The following is a 21,006-nucleotide window of genomic DNA, read 5'->3' on the forward strand; positions in this document are numbered from 1 at the left end:
TTTGTGTAGAGGTATGATATCTATGTAGTTGCAGGACATTATTGTAATTCCCTTTGGAACAGAATGAGAGGGAGAGAGACACAGAGTGTATTTTGGCAAATTGTTACAAAAAGATGGATTGGGGGATAACGTTGCTAGGAAACCCTGATAGATGTATCTCAGAATCATGCTGTAGACCATGTGCATTCAGACGCACTGTGTGTGTGTGTGTGTGTGTTCCTCCTCTCCCCACTGCGTCTGTGAGTCCTTGCTCTTGCTCGTACTATAAAGCCGTCAGCATCTCCTTTGCTCTCTGCTCTCTGCTCGAGTAAAGTCAAGGCTGTTGTTTACGCTGATACATTAATTACAGTCAACTCAGCCGTGCTTTGAAAATGAACAACTGATGAAGCTTTTATTTTTTTTTTTTTATACAAAGCATATCTGGTAGGCATACTTCTGTCAAGGTTGTAGAGCAAATATCAACTCCCACAAAAGCCGGTGCCTTCCCTGAATCAAGTAGCTCTTTTTTCCTACATGGATGGTTAAGAAAACAAATGCTTGAACTACGCCACGGAGACAAACAGCGGTGGACCAAAGAGGTGAAAACCAACTCAAGAAAAGGAAGCTTTGAGTACGCCGGAGTGTTTACCTTTAAGCAGGCTATTTCATCACCAAGCTCATACAAGACATCTGTCTGCCTCATCATACACTCTGCTCCTTGTGAACAAATCTCCAGAGCAGCCTGGAGGCATGCTTATCTCGCCAATCAGAAACACAGCATGCTTGAAAGCTCCGATGCGTGACGTGGTTGCAGCAGAGGGGCAGTTTTCTGCCAGCCTGATCTGAAGAAAAGAAGCGCTTTCTCTTCTCTCACTCACTTTCTATCCTACGGAGTCCTCTTCACATCACATCTCATTTCTCTCTTGTTACGTTCCTACTTCAGGCTGCAATGAAATAAACACCACTCCGCAACTTGAGCGCTCTTTGTTCTTTCTCATCTGACCACTATTTCCCTCAATCTCCTCTATCCCTCCACATTTTCATTCACCTTGCAAACTTTCCCTTCTTTCTTTCACTCCTCCATTCCTTTCTTTCCCAGATTCAGTTTTTCCTCAGAAACACTCACCTCTTAGTCTATTATCCATAGTCAGCTCTGCACATGCGTTCACCACTCATTACTGCCCTTTCCTCTACTTGTCCCTCATGCTCTGTTGCCACAGTCCCCCCCCCCCCCCCCCCCCCACACACACACACACTGTTTTCAAATCTCTACATTTCTCTCCTTTCTTTAGCCCAAAGGCACCCAGGACTCAGTGAGTGGACGGCTCACACATTCGCTCTCCTAATTGCTATCTCTTCGTCTTTACCTCTGACAGCCCGTTGTCCTTCCTCAGCAATTTTTCTCTCACCTCACTCACAATTATCTTGCCCGTCCTGTCACAATGTACTCCTCCGAGGAGCTATGGAACTCCACTGGGCAGGTTTGGATCAACGGCTCTGAGGCGAACTTCTCTCTGGGAAGACGTGGGGATGATGAGGAGGAGGAGGGAGATCAGCACCCCTTCCTCACAGACGCCTGGCTGGTCCCCCTCTTCTTCGCCCTTATCATGTTGGTCGGACTGGTGGGCAACTCTCTGGTTATTTATGTAATTTCCAAGCACAGGCAGATGAGGACGGCAACCAACTTCTACATAGGTGAGCAAGAACAAAAAACTACTATATGCATGTTTGAGTTCTGTTTTGTGAAGGAGACATTGGGACAGAGAAGATGCCAAAACAGATTTAAACACAGGACATCCTGGAGGTCAGTGGGCTAGGATGTAAGCTTTATCATGAACTCCCAGAGCATAAACTTCTCTTTCATCTATCCAGTAGCTCTTCATTGCATGCCAACAGTGGGTTCAAAAGATCTTCAGGGGTTCACAAGGGAGTTACATGTGATGTTTCTCACTCATTTGTCCAATTAGTCCACAGCTGTGTGTAAGAATGCCCATGTTGATTACAGATTTCACTTTTATCCTCAGAGGAAAAGACAGATTAACAGATTCAGGGTTGACCTGAATTGAAAATTGATTCTAAGACTGGATACCTTAGGAGAAATTCTATAAAGGTGAAATAATTATCTGCCAGAGGCGTTTGGAAAAATTAATTTGTGCAAGTAAGCAATTTTAATAGAGCTCAGCTTAAAAATGTGTTCAGCTTGTTTGTGATTATTTGCAAAGTGTATCAAGAAACAGTTGTTGGCACTCATTCTCCAGTCAGCTGTCATTTCAGAAGAAGAGGTACAAGATAATTCGAAGATATCTGTATCCACTGCACTTTGTCAACTTCGTTATTATAGATACACTAGGTTTTGACCACCTCTGCCATGCGCAAATTAGAAATGTGCATAAAAATAGCCGGGTCAGAAGAGCACTTATAGATGTTGTCTGGGGGAATTCATTAATCTCAGATGTATCAAGTATAAATCAAAGGGGTGTATCAATCATGCACACTGACTTGAAACCTGGATGATTGATTTTTGTTGCCACTTTAGAAGAATTGCAAAAGTGACTGAAGTTTAACTCCACAAAAGATAAGAATGTAGATAATAAAACATATAAAATAAAGAAAGGCATGTCACATAGATACATATATTTAAACTTGTTTTTCTCTTGGTGTGTAAATGAGGCAAAGGTTTGTGCATTTCTGTGATTTAATGTGGAGACCATTTGTGTCTGTGTTTGCATATTGCACTTTGTGTTTGATAGATAGATAGACAATATATCTCAAGGCCACAGCTATGAAACCCTTTAATATTCAGCATTATTAGATTTCCATCTGCCCACCCTTTCAACATAATGGTCCAAGAACTATAATGTGATCAGATCATCTAGCATAACAAATAAGAAGTGTGTGGCGTATTTATCAGAATGACAGATTAAACAGGAAAAAGGGAAAACAAGATCAGACTGTCAAGGTTGTCACTGCAGCCTCTGCTTGGTGTGCTATAAAGCTATTGGGTAGACAATGTAGAATTTAAATTTTGTACATTTCTGTACGAGTCTGTGTGCGTAGGTGTACTGTATTACTGGATTTTCAGACGTGCTGATTCCGAAGTGGTCTCTCAGCACTTGACATCAGGTGCACCAGATTTACCTTACTAACCACTAAGCTTTTCAGAGTAATCTAACACAAACAGATACAGTTCGAAGTGGAAACAGAAACAACAGTTCAATCCACACAAAACTGAATATATCACCTTCAGGAAGGTGGTGCTTACAGCATAAGAATAGCACTGGATTACATTAGATTGTACGGGTGTTGCTTGTTGCAACTGGTAGATGATGCTGTGTATAGGACACACAGTCACAGATTTTAAACTACATAGCATATTTTTTTACAAGTCTGAATTCATCAAAATCTCAGGATGCTTATTTGCATTTATTTTCACACCTGTAGCACACCAGGAGCAGACAGTTAAACATTTATGATTAAGTTTCAGTAAAATGTATGATCACACTTAATAAAACACACACTACGTTTTACACTGGTTGGTTCTCATAGAGGGGTCCATGTCCTAAAAAAAACAAATATTTACTTTGGAGTAGCTGGAACCAGATCATTTTTAGCATATTTGCTTGAAAAATTACTTAACAATGGATCAATTACTGATTAATTGAGTCATTGTTTTAGCTCTAATGTGCTGTCGTTAAGCCGGCACATACTGTAACTGAAGTATAATAATGCAGCATAACCCCTTTTGTCAGATGATTAAAAAGTATCACTACTATGGGACTGGTTACTACTCAGGATGGTGTTTAGGTACTTTTCTTAAAATATTTAAAGAATCTATGTGATATTTACTGGACACAACCTTAGATACACTAAAACACTGTGCTGTAGTCTGTACACCAGACATCTTGTGTGTTGTTTTCTCTCTGTGCAGCAAACCTGGCAGCCACTGACATCATCTTCCTGGTGTGCTGCGTCCCCTTCACTGCCACCCTCTATCCTCTCCCTGGATGGATCTTTGGCAACTTCATGTGCAAATGTGTTGCCTTTCTACAGCAGGTAAAAACATGACTCATGTTTTTTTTAAATATATTATCACTATCATAATTATGTTTTTCTTAGCTCAGAAATGTGCTTTCACACACACACTTGCACACACACATACACACAGAAGTGCTATTTTCATGTGCAGACATTTATCGAACATGTCGGATTTGCTCTTAAAAAAAACTAATAAGAATTATAATTCAATAAATTCACTCACAGGGACAACATTTAGGATTGATTTCATAACTCAACTGTGTGTCATAGAAAAATACAACTTTGTAATTCACTCATGGAGGTCACAGCTTGTCCTTTTAAAATTACAATAAAGGACTCAAGAAAAGCTTCAATTCAAAAAGAGCCAGTGTTGCTTTTATTCACAGTTTTTCAAAAGAGTTTAGAATGAAAGAAGTTTCATTTACACAACTATTGCCATTTACACAGCAAATTTTATGAGGAGTTGATTTTACTTGGGTGGCTTGGATTTTGTCTTGCAGCTGCACTCATACAGTAGTACAATCACTTTCAACATTGGCCTTGCTTGTTGGTGACCAACGCATAACTAAATGGGACGACAGCTTTGTATGATGTTACCTGAAAGCAACCAATGATGGACAAAAAGACATTTTCTTGGCCACTCGGTAGGCAGCACAATAAGCTGTAAAAACAACACTGACATATTATCAACTCAAATACTTATTATAGCGAAACGGATGCTTTTTTATACATCCATCAGACATGGAGAAACAAAATTTTGGAGTTGTGTCTCTAACTTTAATTTTAAACCTGTGTAAATACATGTAATTATGCTTCTCCAAGCTGCATGTAGGCGAACATTTCCAACCAACCTCCCAACAGGAATTGAATCAACCAGCCAACTTGCCTGTTGCGTAGGTCCACAATGAGTAGTTGAGATCTTCTGTGAACTTCTGCTAGCTACGATTACCCATAATACCCTTTAGAGTTTACATCTAAATTACACCTTAAGTTCAAAATTTACTTTCCTTTGAGCCTGATTTTAATCTCACCAAATCCTGAGGTAGATATCTGGCTCTTTAGCTGCTAAATGCTCCGCTATGTTCACCAGCTACTTGCTAACCTTGTCTGTCTGCCCTTTGGTACTGAGCAGGTAGTGTACTTTGGGTGTATCAGAGGTTTTTCATTGAAAATATCTGCCTGCCCTGTCTGGAAACTGGGTTGATGAAAGTTGTGGGCCGTCAAACTTCTGACCAGTACCCAAATGCAGACCGGAAACAGGAGTAAAGGAAAAGGATTATTTATTGACAAACACAGCACAGGTATTCAGCGTTGTTGGCAGGTGAGTGGGTCTAGGGTTTGGTTTGAGTCCTTGTCCCAAGTGTGTGCTGACGGAGTGAGGGGCTGGTGCATAGGAAAGTGTTCCAGTGAATCCTGTGGAAGGAGGACTGAGCTGGGTGATCCAGGGTTCAGAGTGCGTGGTCCGGTAGTTATTTTCTAAAGACCGGGGAATCCCGTTAGGGGTGCAAACAAGCAAACAGACAGGTTTTCAGAGCAGACAATTTCTCATAGTTGAGACTAGTTGGCTTTCGCATGAGCATACTCAAATGACACAACAATCCAGTGGGGACTGGAAGTCTGGTCTCCGTCAATGTAGGCTGAGGTGATTGCAGTAATAACAGAATGGTGACTGAAGAATGGTGAGGAGGAGTGCCAACCACGAGTCACAGGACACGCCCACCATCCTCATGCAGAGCATGAAACAGAAAAACACAAACAGACAAAACCAAGCACAAGCAATCATCCCAAAAGGCAAAATAAATCAAAACCCACTTATTTATATATCCCGGATGTCACTTTAGCAGGTAAAATCAAAACAATGTGGTGAAAGATGCTAAAGCGCTCTGTAGACTTTCCAGTTTTGTGAATAGGCAGATACTAATCCAAATGCTGGTGATGTCAACCTGCTCTGCACTCTGTTCTGCACCCCACCCTGCAGAACATACTGTTAATAATGAGGAAAAACACAACTGTGATCCTAAACCGCTGGTAGTCAGTGAAGTTATTACATGCACGTATTTTCTTCCTCTTTGCACAATTGCATTATCAAGCAGAAGCCAAGCAGAAGCCACAACCTGCTGACTCCACGCAGCTTATTTAAAGAGGAAAGCCATCAAAATATCCTCAAATGCACAGTGTGTGACAATGAGCTGGCATGAAGCTCAGATGTTAAAACGCTTCGTTTCTATGCTACACTGTAATTACACATAGCTGTGCACTAATCACAGTGGACAGCTCTAAAAATATGCTCAATCTGGCCCCTCCGACCCAAATACCTCTAAAAGGCTGTCCTGTCACTGAGGGTCTAAAAGATGTTTATTTAATAAGCAACCAGTCAGGTTATGCAAATAAGGACCAACACTGTGCAAGCTTGACAAAGAAGTGCAGTACATTCAATCAGTTTTCTGTTTTGTTTGAAGATTGGGTTAAAAATGTACCTCATTCATAATGAAGCTAGAAGGGAGGAGGAGACGATCTGTCAGGCTTAAAAAAGAAGCGTTCAGCGTTCTTTTGAATCCAAAATGAGAATGTAGACGGCAAATTTGAGCATGAAAGAGTAAGATGTCTGTCTGAGAGGCACAAAGGCTAAAAGCATTTTTAATTGAAAACACTGAAATGTGATTTAGTTTATTCATCTGAACATGGAGACTAGTACCTTGTGAGCCTGTCTTTGGTGAAACAATGACTGCTAAGGGCGATGAGTGAGCCTGGACCTTCTCCTTTAGAAAATGTTAAAAAAAAGCAATTGTCTGTCAAGCAGGCCTCTCTCGTAGCTTTGTCAGTTTTTCAGTCTGAAAACGGCCCAACCATTTTCTGTCTCATTTATTATTGCATGTGCATGTGAGAAGGGTAATGAGGTTTTTAATGATTGTAATGAGACAGGATTACTGACCGCTCTTCTCAAAGAAATATGGACCGTTAACTTCAAAATGTACACAATTCAATGAAAACAACCAAAGTGAGACAGGTGGTGAGGGAACTATGCGTGCTGTGTTTACACCCATCGTTAGTCTCTGTTAAAGCAACATTACATGACAGATTCCCCTACTACTGCTATTATTTCATATGGTACAAGTGATTGTTCCATAGCAGATAATGACCAAGGAGCTTGATAGGACCGTTGATAAAGACTCAGCAATTACTTAAAAAGCTGGCTAATGGCCCAATTAGCCATTTTCCCTCCCCGGTGCCTAAACCCTACTGAGCATCTGTGGGGCATCCTCAAACGGAAGGTGGAGGAGCACAAGGTGTCACATCCATCAGCCATGTTAGATATGTTATATAGAAATAACATTAAGCTTTCAAATCTTGGCTGCAAAACTTACCTCTCCACACACACATTATCTAATATCCATGCAGCCAGGGGGACAAACTCTGTTTTTAAATAACCCAGTGGTCAATCTTTTAGCACCATCCTCCAAACAGACTAATGGGGCTTTACCGTTTCAGCCATGCAACTTTATACCATGAAAATCTGCTGCAGTCACCTCGAAGTTCAATTTCAATAGATTGCTCATTGCGTCATTGGTAGAGGCTGATGAAAGTAAGTGTTCACAATCAAGCAGAAAGGTTTTCTGTACATCTGTTATTCCTTCTTTTGGTGCAAGAAATCTCCAATTCAGCATTTAATGAAACAGGTGCTACTTAGAAGATAACATGAATGCCACTTTGTGAGTTCTCTTTGTCATCTCCCAGAGGAATTTTTGCTGCTCACAATAGTCTGTTCTTTGTCTTATCAGAAATAATTTTAATAATAATTTTTTGGAGATTACTAAATTCTGACATGTTTCCCCTAACCCCCTGCCCAAGGAGAAATAAGGAGCAAAAGAGTCTAAGGCTAATTATTTGACATTATCCTGCCCAATTTGAGAATAATAGCAGAAACACAAGAAAAAGCAGTTGTCAGAGTTTCAGATCTTTTTTTGTTAGTTTTAGAAAGAAAGAGTGATGCAGGCTACTTTTCCAGTAAAAGCTAACACACTAATTAGAAAAAATACCCACTATAAATATTTGACTGAATTTCTTTTAATGAATATTTAAAGTGATTTCCTGAATAAATCTGAGTTTTCTTCAGAGCTACATATGATAAACTACAACGATCAAAAGAAAAATGTGGAGGGTCTACTTGGCTATATTTCTTTGTCCTGGTATTATTTATTATTCTTTCTATTCTATTATTCTTTATTCATCTTTATTAGTTGGGAGAGATTTTTGCCTTTGTCTGGATATAGTGTATGTAATTTGTCCAGAGGATTTAGTTTGGTTTCAGTATTGGCAAGAAAGCATATAAGCATGTTCCCAAAAAAGATTTTTATTATTTAATGAACTGCCATTACATTTTACATACATTGAAGATGACACATAGAATATAGAACACTGACCAAGACATGAACGGGTTTTGCGTGACCAGTAGGAATTCAAGCAAAATTTTAAGATCTGAAGTTAACTGTTACCATCAATCATAACAACTCTGTATTCACTGCCATTTACTCATTGTGTACATAATCTGGGAAACCATTTTATACCTAATCAACTTGCAAACGTCGTAGTGAAGATAGATGTGTTTACTTGTCTTTTGGAGGTAATTATTTATTTACTCTGAATTATTTACTACTCAGTTCTTTCACCCAAGCCTTTAAAGACACAGTCATCCTATTGGTTTAGGAAAGATGATCTAAACACACTCTTTTTATGAATTTAAGGGTAGTGAGTTCTTAAATAATATTAAAAAGAGTGCTGTCTAGACCTGCTATATATGAAAAGTGTAATGAGATAACTGTTATGAATGGGCGCTTTAAAAAATAAAATTGAATTTGATTGTATTAATGCACCAGGCTTCTTACATCTTGAGGGATTGTGGTCCTGACTTCCTCGGTGGCCTAAACAGTGAACTCCCCATGACCCCTTTCTGCCTCTCTCATCATATCCTTTGAAACACTGATGTGATGTGATCCAAAGCTCTGAAGGGTAATGGGTGCTGGCTTCACAAAATAAAAGGTGTAGAGAGAAATAGAGGCAGAGACAGAAGTGAGACAAAATTAGATTCTATTTTGAAAAGAGCATGCAGAGAACTTTCATTTCTCACCTTGCAGCATATATTTCAAAGCAATATGGATTAATTGCATATAACACATTACAGCCCTCAGAGGTCCTTGCATTTTTGGGGACTGCTCTACTGAAAATCAATGTACAGATGTGTATAAAAAGAAAACATGGAGGTGCTTTCTAATGGAGAACATAATGACTTTGAGACTTGAGTAAAATTAAGTGGGGTTTTTTTGTCAGCTGGTAATGTGATATGAATTATGTCTGCAATTCTCACATTTTAAGAAAATGTGGATTCTGTGAGACGATTCTCTGATTCCACATTAAATTAACATTCTTCTGATGTGCCCAAGTTTAATTGAATCAAGCATCATTGAAACCTATTAAAAATTTAATTGAATGATTTGTTCATGTGCTAATTAAAAAGACTTATCGCAAATACAGCCTCCTCTCTCTTCCTGTTCCTCTGCATGCTTCCTCCCTCGCCCTTTCTCCCCCTGCATGCTCTTCAGTTTAAAAGCACAAGAGCTCATTAGCAAAACCTCAGACAAGTAGAACAAATCTGAGATAAAGCCGCCTACTAGAGGATAAGAAAAAAGCTGCTTGAGCTTCTCCTCTGTTTCTTAATGAGGGGTGATTAACTATAAGGCCGGATACACAGACACCATTAGAAAGGTGGTGGGCAACTTCTGTTGCAATTAGGCCACCCAAACTATTTAAAATTTCATACGTCTGTGATAGGCTCTCTAAGAAAACAGGAACATGTTTCTATATTGTAAAACTGTAGCACCAGAAATAATCATTGACGTTTTACATCTGTCATACAACTTACATGCGCTTTTTTTAAACACACAGTGTTTGGTAAAGTCTATACTGTGGATGGATAAGACCACAGGATTTGTCCACAGGAAGTGCTGCATGTAGTTTCAGTGAAACTGGGATGTGTGTTTATCAACTGGGTGTTAGCAGAGGAGACAGAGAGAAGATAAACGTCAATAGAAAATTCAAGAGGCAGTGGGGTGAAATAATCCCTGTAGAAAAACACCACAGTAATGGCTACATAGGCCCAAAGATGTTGACCAAAAAATAAACAAAAAAAACATTACTCAAGAATTACTTGTAACTTGTCTTGGTACAACTATTCGTTGGGCTCCAACATTATGTTTATAAGGAGATAAGGATACAACATTTATCTCAATATACATAAATTTATAGCAAAAAAGTACATTTGGCACTTTGGTTGAGGAAAAGATTATTATTTTGACTGACTTTTTCTTCATTATTTAACAAACAATGATCATTCCTTAAACTTAACCAAGTGCTACGAGTGCCTAAAAATAAAATTGTTTAATCATGCTTTAGTTTCTACAGGTGGATACTGTAAAGCAAGATGAAATATTTTTGTCATTATGTTGACAAAGTGTAACCTGTACGGCATTATGTTTCTCCCAAATAAATTTTCTCTTGCACATTTCTAGGATCCAAATGTATTTTTTTAGGAGACACGGTTGAAATTGCAGTGCATGTCATCATTTACACATGTACAGAACAAAATATATGTGTACATCATGTATATGTTTAACTGTCTTTCCTAGGTTACAGTCCAAGCCACCTGTATCACTCTGACAGCAATGAGCGGGGACCGCTGTTACGTCACAGTCTACCCTCTGAAATCTCTCCGCCACCGCACCCCAAAAGTGGCCATGATCGTCAGCATCTGCATTTGGATTGGTATGTCCTGCTTGTTTGATGAACATTACTCATCATCATCATCTCTGAGGACATCTCAAATTTTTTATTTATTCACCACACCAGAGTTAATGAATAAATTGTATATAAAAAAGATTAGAGTGTGCATGATCTCAGCTACTTCTGCTAACACAGTCCTCGTGCTGTCCAGGCTCCTTCATCCTCTCCACCCCAATTTTAATGTACCAGCGTTTAGAGGAGGGTTACTGGTATGGCCCAAGGCAGTACTGCATGGAGAGATTCCCCTCTAAGACACATGAGAGGGCTTTCATCCTCTACCAGTTTATTGCTGCCTACCTGCTGCCTGTCCTCACTATCTCCTTCTGCTACACTCTGATGGTGAAAAGAGTGGGCCAGCCCACTGTAGAGCCTGTAGACAACAACTATCAGGTATGGACAAGGTTTGTTTTGCTTTGTTTTGAGCTTAACTGTAATTACTTGACTTAAACTTAACTTAAAGATATGACTACAAGCCCTCTTGTTAAAGTTAAAAAAGCACTTCTCTTCTGGATATGGTGGCACTACCTGTCCCTTTATAATACTCGTTAACTTGTGTTTTATGTTGGCTGCCTTTGAAAATGTCTTTGAAAGCTCCTTTATTTGAAGCAGCTATAATAAATTATTTTGTTGTAACAATGGATCAAATGACTATGTGTAGTTAAAAAGGTGGTAAGCTTTTAGTAGAATTATATCACTGCTCTGCAGTTCCCTTTAGATCTATGGAGCTTTTCAGTGTCTTTTAGTTCATTGCTCAGTTTTCCAGCCTGCAACTTGGCTAAACCTTAGGGGTGACCAGGTATGGTTGTAAAATGAAGAGAGTTGTAACAACACCAAATCCACCAATGAGAGAAGAAATATGATTCATGAGATCATTTTAGCATTTGCATTCTTCCTCCCCAATCAGGCATGGTGGTTGTCAAGCCTGGAAACAGGTGCTAATACAGCTGGCTAAACAACGGCTGACATGACTTGTTTTTTGTATTATTGTCTCTTGGGTATTATTGTCTTTACACTTGTTAAAGCACTTTGTAACTTGAAAAGTGCTCTACAAATAAGGATTATTATTATTATGAGTGAGGTGGCTTACAAAAATCCTCTAAACATAGGGACTTTATTGATTTTAATACACACACACTCACACACACACAGATGTTTTTTTGTTAGACCTAAAGATATACAAAGATTTTCTTTAATTAGATACATTGTAGTAGTGTTTATTAAGTGTACTGTTAAGTAAGTTTGTTCTAGTAGACACACACAATCAGACATACTCTGTTACAGAGAGAGAGAAACATTATTCTTTTATTTCACTATACCTGTTTTTGAAGCATACCATATGGTGTGGCATCTGTTTTGCTTCTTTTGTCTTATTGTTGTAACTTACCCCAGCATGTGTTACAACCTCACCTATTAGTGGGGTAGGTTGTAACAATGGAACACAATGCATTTGACATCTACTCACAAGGTCTGTGACATTATTGTAGAGGACTGAATCGGTGACATATGTAGAAGAAGAATGTGGGTACTTTGTATAAAAGTTTGAACTCCAGCTAAACAATTCAGCGAGTTATAAGCAAATTGTGTTACAACCACATAGCCCCAGTCATAGCATTCTTCAATTCCAGTAGGCAGCTGTTGTCCAGCATCAAATGACACACAAGTTAGCAACTATCTGATGAGCACAGCAGAACATTTATTAGCTAATGAGTCTCATATATCCCTCAAGAGCAGTGATAGAATGTAACTAAATGCATTTACTCAAGATGTACATTTTCATGTACTTGTACTTTACTTGAGTATTTCCATTCTACTCCATTACATTTTGGAAGCAAATATTGTGCTTTTTACTCCACTACATTTATTTGATAGCTGTAGTTACTAATTACTTTACAGGATTAGATTATTAAAACAAAATACAAATCAACTATTAAATGATAATGTGTCATTATGATGGGTAAATTGGTAGATTAAGCTACCCAGCAGTATATTAAACAAGAAAGTGATGTAGGCTAGGCATTAATGCATCAACAGTAAAAAGTATTATTACACCATGGTAACAATCTGAATACTTCTTCTGCCACTGCCCAAGTAGAAAGCAATACCAGAACTAAAAGGAGACTAAAAACCAGACTCATATTCATCAGGTGGCCAGAAACACAACTCCAAATAAATGATAATGTTGCTCTGTAACTGCCTGATGTGTAAGTTTGGTTGGTTTTACTATATCAACTGTTGTGTTGCAGCTTATTTAGTCTGCCCTCAATAAGTAACCTGTAATTACAGGTTTACACAGTTTTGTGCTGTTACTGTATGAAACGCGAGTTGACGTGACGATGTGTCCAAGTTGAAAATGTTTCAGTGTAAATTTTGTGCTTGGGGCTTTATGGAAAAAAAACTCCTGTTGAGTTCTGAGATCAGTTTGAAAGTGAGCTGCCACACAAACACATGCATGCACTGAGTGCACACCAAGCATCAAGGAACAGGGCTGGGTAAAGAACAACCGGGAAGCTTCTGGTCAGAGAACTGAGGCAAATGCGGAAGTCCCATAAACCTGAATTCTATTGAACGGCCAGCAGGGGGCGACTCTTCTGCAAAAAGAAGTCCGGTTCCATTAGAAATAATGGTAAAATGACCCTACTTCTCACCTGATTTATTACCACAGTAAACACTTTCCTAATGAGTTTATGGTCTCAATAGCTAGTTTCATGTCTTCTTCAACACAACATGATGTTCATTTAGTAAATTATGGTCCCATTTAGAGGAAAATAGACCATAAAGCAGAGTATGCTTCTTTATTGACAAGTCATTACCATGGCGATCTATCTATCAGGCTAGAGTGACTCGTACCCGTGGCACTGTGTAAATTTAATCAGCGCCGTTGAAAAAGCTTATTAGGAGTTGGCTGTTCACTTTCTCTGGTGAGTATATTTAGTTTTAAGACTGGTGTTCCCTAGACAAAATGGTCAGCGCTGTTAAAATGACAGTTAATGTGAATTACAGATGCACCTCGCTAAGCAAGCTAGCTAGCTCCACACATGGCCGTTAGCTCCACCGTCTTGTCCAAATATGGTCACGTCCGGTGCCGCTGGTTGCAAAAAATCAACGTGGCGGCGCCCTATCGGCCAAACTCGGCAGTCCACAAACCAATGGGTGACGTTTTGATGACTATGTCCACTTCTTATATACAGTCTATGGTTGTGAAGTGATGTTGGTGTTGTGGCCCAAAGGGTATTGTAACTTCCGCGTTCATCATGTGACGCACAAACATTTTGAAATGACTCTTTTTATCATCAGAATATGATCCATTCAGCCCAGTAACACTTGGAAAGTCCAGAAGAGCTGTTTGTATTAATTAAATCCCATTTACATTATCGGGGAGCAAAAGAAAGTCAGCTGACGTAGCCAGTGGAAGTCTCAAACGTTTCTTAACTGGCTCAGCTGGAGAAGGACTCTAGTGCACATTTTCCATCGCTCCAAAAACGCTTTCTAGCTTACTGCTAATGTTTGTACAGTTGGTACATTAACTGTTTGGGACAAATAACCACAAATTGTCCAGTCCAGGGTTCAACTTTACACAAATAACGCAAACTGAAAACTGTCTCCGCTCTCGTCTGAACACACCTTCAGAAAACTCCTCATCTTTTCCTCAGGTCAACCTCCTGTCAGAGAGAACCATCAGTATCAGGAGCAAAGTCTCCAAGATGGTGGTGGTAATCGTCCTCCTCTTCGCCATCTGCTGGGGTCCCATCCAGATCTTCGTCCTCTTCCAGTCTTTCTATCCAAACTACCAGCCCAACTACACCACATACAAGATCAAGACGTGGGCCAACTGCATGTCCTACGCCAACTCTTCAGTGAACCCCATAGTTTATGGTTTCATGGGAGCCACCTTCCAAAAGTCCTTCAGGAAAACCTTCCCATTTCTGTTCAAGCACAAGGTCAGAGATAGCAGCATGGCTTCGAGGACTGCCAACGCTGAGATCAAGTTTGTTGCTGCAGAGGAGGGCAACAATAATAATGCCATGAATTGAATCTGACAATTAAAAATATGATTATTATAGTGTCCAGAGCAATCACTGTGAGATGAAAATGTAAATAATGAAACATTTCCAGCCATGTGTTCATTGTGTGAAAGTCGTAATAGAGAAACTGGCTGATTTTAAAAGGCCAGACTTTGTCTGTTTGGCAGACACATTTACAGTTATGTTAATGAATATAACTAATTAAAGAACTGATGTGGGGACACACAGACTCATTATACGGATGGACACTAACAGTGTTTGGCATAATATGTTACCTGTTCTCTTGCCAAGGTCAGGCAGTGTTGGCACATAACGTCGTCCATCAAGCTGCCAAACACCACAACCAAACACAGTCATACGCATCTGATGACGAAAGAGGAAAGTTTTCCCCTCAAGCTGCAGGCGGGAGTCTTAATCCCTGTAAGATCATGTTTGACAAGGCCTGCAGCTTTGGTATAAACTGTTCAATATTTGGACAGCTGATGACATTATGTATTCTAAGACGTATGAGAATATGATATTTTGGAAATGACTGCAGACTGAATGTGCATTTTGAATGGAAAATTGATACTCTAGAATAGATGCCAATGGACATGTTTTTTTTATGCAGTTGACATTTGTTCCTATCACTGAGAAAATTCAACTAGAGACACTTCTCATGTCTGTTGTTTTGTGAAACACTAGTGCATTTTTTTAGAGGAATAGTTTGACATTTGGGAAATACTCCTTTTTGCTTTCTTACAGAGAGCTAAATAAGAAGATCGTGACCCCTCCCACATCTAATTGCTTAAAATGTAGCAAGAGCCAGGAGGTGATTAGCATAGCTTAGCATAAAGACTGGAAGCAGGGGGAAACAGCTAGCCATGCCCTGTCCAAAGTTGCCTACCAGCACTTTTTAAGCTCATAAAATACACATACATAGCAAACATGCCAATTTGTGAGCTTTGGAGGTGTTGGTAGGCATATTTTTGAACTTTGGCTATAGCCAAACTAGCCTTTAGTAAGCTTATTGCTGCCTCGCTCTAGGATTGTAAATTACATTTAGCTTTCAAAAGCAACTTACAATTGCTGTATATATCAGAGGTCGCACGCCTCTGGAGCAACTAGGGGGTAAGTGTCTTGCTCAGGGACCCAATGGCAATGGTGAACCCAGGTCTCTCACACCAAAGGCATGTGTCTTATCCACTGCAACATCTCCCCCACCCCCACATATGCTGCATTCATGTAATATTGGAGTTACTGTAATGAGTTTCCATAATAATAATTCCTAATAAAGACTTAATACAGAAATACATGAAAACCAAACAAAAACTGATGCCTCATCAGCCAAAGTCAGTCACTGAATGTAATTTAAGTCAAATAAAATGCTGTTATGTTAGTTAAAGGCTATGGAACTATTGAACCTAGGTGCAGACACAGACAAGAGGCATTTATTACTAAGAGAGAGTTCAAGTGCATTTATTGTAGAGGAATCAGAAGAAAATGATATGAGGGGAATGGGAGCTTGGAGCAGCGAGCTGAGGACTGGAGCAGGACAGAACCATGGGAACAGGAGGTAGCTGATTCAGAGGGATTTCCAAGGGAAAAGCCAAAAGAAGCTGGAGACTGTAATGAAGCAGTTTGATACTAGTATGTATTATTTTAATTTAATACTTTACATTGCCTTTTAGTTTACTGTTTACCATTTACAATGTGTGCTTCCACGGGAGCTGAAATTGTTATATGACGTCTTTCGGCTGGTACTCGCAAAGTTGGGGTACATATTTTTTCTCCGAGTTCCCAATTAGGAAATCCGACTTCAGGTGGTGTTCCATCTTCTTCTAGTTGGAGGTCGGAAATTTCCGAGTTCCCAGTTGCCTGGAACGCAGCACAAGAAGAACTCTTGATTGCAGTGATGTGCTACAGCTGTGAGGTTCCACCATGACTTCAGCACACCTGCAGACAATCACTCACACAACATATGAACACACAGGAGGGGGAAGGGAGAGAGAAAGAGCACTGCTTCTGAGGGGCATCAGTTAGTGAAATGAAGAGGAGGTCCCAGTGGCAGAGGCAACAATATGTTCATTTTGCAGTATTTTTCTATCCTTAAGTGACCAGCTCTGTATTCGTACAACCATCTTTAGTTTCTTTACTTCCCTATCCCAACCATTTCCCAAATAGTCATACTGTTTCTTTAAAAAATGTGGCTATATGTTGATGTTGTTGCCCATCTCCTTTTCCTGTTAAGTTACAACCCAAACTATAAATCAAAACACTAAAAACAACACCACTTTTACTTATATTTTCATGGAGGTTGCTGTTTAAGTCATGTTTTCATTTTTAACCACATTTAACCAGCTGTGTAGCTGTTAGCTCAGGATAACACAGGGTTAAAGTTATGCTTTTGTTTGGTGATACTCCAACAAACCAAAGCCAGCATCCAGATAAATACTTACTGACTTACTTTACTGCCAAATATGATGAGTTGGAGCTTGCGACCGGTGAAGCATGGACAGTGTTTACCACACAAACATTCACACAGTCCTTGCTGATGTGTGCACATACACAGGCATGTGCACTTTCAGCCAGTATAGCCAGGTGTTGTTTGTTGGTGTAAGTTGTCACACTTTTTAGAAACAAGCTTGTATGATCTTGTCAAACGGACTAACTTCCAAATGGTTGAGGCAACCTGCATGGCCTGTGCCCTGTTGTGACAGAGCAATTTGTTGGAGAACTTGTTCAGGGAGCTGCTGTTTAGTGATGGATATATAGTCTGTGGTTGTTAATAAATCAACTAGGTCCTCCCAGCTCTCCCCTTTCTAGATGCAGTTCTTTTCTATCCATCCCACACAGTGACATTCAAAATCAGAACTCCAATTATGACCCATAGAAAATTGCTAATGCAGTTCTCATTTGAATTGTAGATACTGTGGGGCTTGCTGTCATCAAGGCTCCATTTGAGTTACATGAATGTGTCTTGAAAGGAAAACCAGAGTGCTTTTGGGTTGTCATATTCAGCCATGACAAAAGAGTTTTTAATTAATTCAGCTCATATCTGGGCACATTTTGAAAACAGAAGTGGACAAACCTTTTGCTATGGCCACCTTAATGTAACTAAAGATGTAAATTAACATGTTTAGTATATATAAAATTATATGTAGCCTACCACTGAATACATTTTTTTAACACGCTTAACTTTCACAGAAAAAAGCATTTAATTTAATTTAAATGGTTTTGAGTTGCTCTATTTTAAGTGATTAGGCCTCCATAATTTTATTTTTATAGAAGGCAGCCAACAAAATTAATGTGACTCAGTTTAATCAGCATGGAATAAATGACATAGTATGAAGAGTTTATTAAGTGCTAGTGTAAAACACATTTCAGCACGTTTAATTTAATACTAATGACTGCTTTTATTGCTTTTTAATGTGTGCAAATTGTGCTGCACTTCTTCCACAGACACTAATGTACATCCATTAGGATCAAGGTCCTCTATAATACTGTATGTGTGTTTTCTGCTTTACATTAAGTGTTCTCTTGTATATGCGTTTATTCTGATATTGTGATTCTAAATGTCATGTTGTTCAGCAATATCTTCAGTTAAGCTTCAACCTTGAACAATAAAACACAGAGTGACCATTGGATGTTTGGTTAGGCCATTTCAAACCAAGAATGTCACTGTGGAGAAAATGACAAATGACTTGACCATAATCAGTTCAAAATTTCAGTTTGTCGAATACTCTGGTCCACAGCCAAAAAATAATGTGACTCTCATCAGCCTCAGCTGTGCTTTGTGCTAGTGCTAAATAATTAGCAAATGTTAGCATGCTAACACTGTAAACTAAGATGTCAAACCTGGTAAATATAACACCTGCTAAACTTTCATTTTCAGTTTTTCCCCCAAAATATTCATTGTGAGCGTGTTAGCATGCTAACATCAGCCTTTCACTAAAAGCACCACTGGTGGAAGTACAGTCTCTAGACTCTTAGTCTTGTTATAACATTACACAATATAACAAGGATGAATACTGTAAGAGGGATGATTAAATCCAGTAAAAATAGGATGTACACAACCCACAGATGAAGTGGAATCACTGAAATTCTAAAAGGCCTTGTCAGTTCAGTGACATTTGACCGTCAACTGTTGAAAGCAGGATCGTCTGTACGATATAAAGAAAGGATTTATCTTCAAATGTCAGGGACTGACACAAATGTCATGGCAAGAGATGTGTTTTATTATTTTACCTTGTTCTCTTTCAATGTGTCATTAGCAGCTGTGAAAAGCAAAATAAAAGTCCCCACTGCTGATTTTTAGATACTAAAAAAAATAGACAATAATGCGACAACAACCATTGCGGCCACTCACCATTCCTGAATAGAAGATCCGCCCACGCTGTGCACCAATGTACTTGGTGATGATGACCTTAGTATCAATTACATCTAAACTCCAGTGTTGTCCATTTAGAGTTAACTTTAACACTGAAAAACACATGTAGGCAACTTTTACATAATGTTTTCTTTTAATCCATAAATACAGCTCTTCAAACACCTTTACATTGACTTGAATTATGAAAAAGCTTTTTTTTTTATTCTGTCAGAATCAATGGAAACACTAGTAGCAAGTTGTATTGAAGAGGAAAAAGAAATTGAACATGGAAAAAGCTCAATTTGCCATTCTTTACCTCTGTGAAAACTCCCCATATACTGTAGTAATATGTAGTCAATCAGACAAATAAACTGTCTGCAGTACAATTTTTGTTACTTTTTTTCATGCCTAAACGTAAAAAAATCTGGTCTTTTGAGCTTTTTAATCAACTGTCCCATGTAAAACCCACTGTAAAATCACCCTTACATATTTCTGTTTAGTTGTATTCATCTTCACAGTTTAGATCTGATAAAACAGACACCAGATTGGCTGCAACTCCCTCACTAAACAGAACCTTGATATTGGAGATTCTCCAAAAACCTGGACAGCAACGATTGGTAATTACCAGCATTTAAAATTGACCCATCCTTTCATTTGCCCTTATTATGTATGTAGTGCAGCCTTGTAGGAAGCTAATCTCACTTCCAATATAGGTTGAAGATAGCCATGGGCCTTTGAGATTTTTACGGGATGCACTTGTACAACTGTGAAAATAGTATTAGACAACAAATGTAATGATGGTGATTACAAATTTGTTTTATTGCTGTCTAAATATAAAGAGAATTTCAACAAATATAACAAAAAGTTGAAAAGACTGTGGTCATGTTATGATTAGTGGTTGATTTGAAATGGGACACACACCCATGTCTACAGGGTAAAACATGTTACTAAAGTTATAGATTTCAACATTTTGACCCCGCCTGTTTTCACAGTGGCTTCAGAAACGCTACAACTCATTAATTCAGATATGAATAGGAGCAGACTGACCCTCCTGCCAAGTGCGTCTTCACCAACAAAGGCCCTAATCCCAACATTAACCACTAACAGCCTGATATCTGCACATTTTTATTCAGGTATAGAGCTGGCTTATTTTGCTATGAGTGCTTGCTGCCAGACTGTCTTAATTTAATCTCCAGAGTGTGTCACTGTCCATAACTTGTTGAATAAAATAAACGTAAAGTGAATTCTCAGCAGATGTGTGCTCTATTCTTCTGCTGGGCATTGAACTACATTCTTGCCTCCTCCATCAAAGGCTTCTTTTTACATTTTACTTAAGGAGGTTGAGTTGTTGAGGGTTTAATTCGGTGGTTACACTATCTTCCATTTGCACCTTCTTGCTGTTCTGCCCATCTCTCTTGGTTGAACCACTTCCTTTTGTGCTCTGAGTACACCAAGAACATTATCAATAGAAAGCAACACAATGAATGAACCAGTTTTTGCAGTGATGATGTAATATTTCCACAGCCAATTATACAATGCTGGATAATGATATATTGTGGAAAAAAAAGGAGTAACCAGTGGACTGTCTGGAGTGCCTGGGCTAGGCCACGTAAATCCATTTCAGGGAAATATTCAGGGGAATTATAAGCATACAATGATATGATATGATATTTTAGACAATATTATGCATTCAAAAGGGGTGCAACAGTTTAAAGCAGGTCCTTTTACTGTGACAATGTCCCTATGCATTAAATGAGACTCAAAATGAAATGGTTTTCCAAGTTTGGT

The 21,006-nt window shown here is 39.0% G+C and overlaps 1 protein-coding gene across 1 annotated transcript; it reads left to right on the forward strand.

Moving 5' to 3' along the window:
• Positions 1-1,242: 1,242 nt before the first annotated feature.
• On the forward strand, positions 1,243-18,496 carry kiss1ra (KISS1 receptor a). The gene is made up of 5 exons (XM_038717743.1): positions 1,243-1,674; positions 3,908-4,032; positions 10,695-10,830; positions 11,000-11,238; positions 14,499-18,496. Exons 1-5 carry the CDS (start codon positions 1,422-1,424, stop codon positions 14,877-14,879), a joined length of 1,134 nt encoding a protein of 377 aa, XP_038573671.1. The 5' UTR covers positions 1,243-1,421; the 3' UTR covers positions 14,880-18,496.
• The last annotated feature ends 2,510 nt before the right edge of the window (positions 18,497-21,006 follow it).

Source organism: Micropterus salmoides, unplaced genomic scaffold (genome assembly GCF_014851395.1).
Source record: "Micropterus salmoides isolate LMB-PRFRI ecotype aquatic unplaced genomic scaffold, ASM1485139v1 Ms_hic_scaffold_14, whole genome shotgun sequence".
Taxonomy (NCBI): Eukaryota; Metazoa; Chordata; class Actinopteri; order Centrarchiformes; family Centrarchidae; genus Micropterus; species Micropterus salmoides.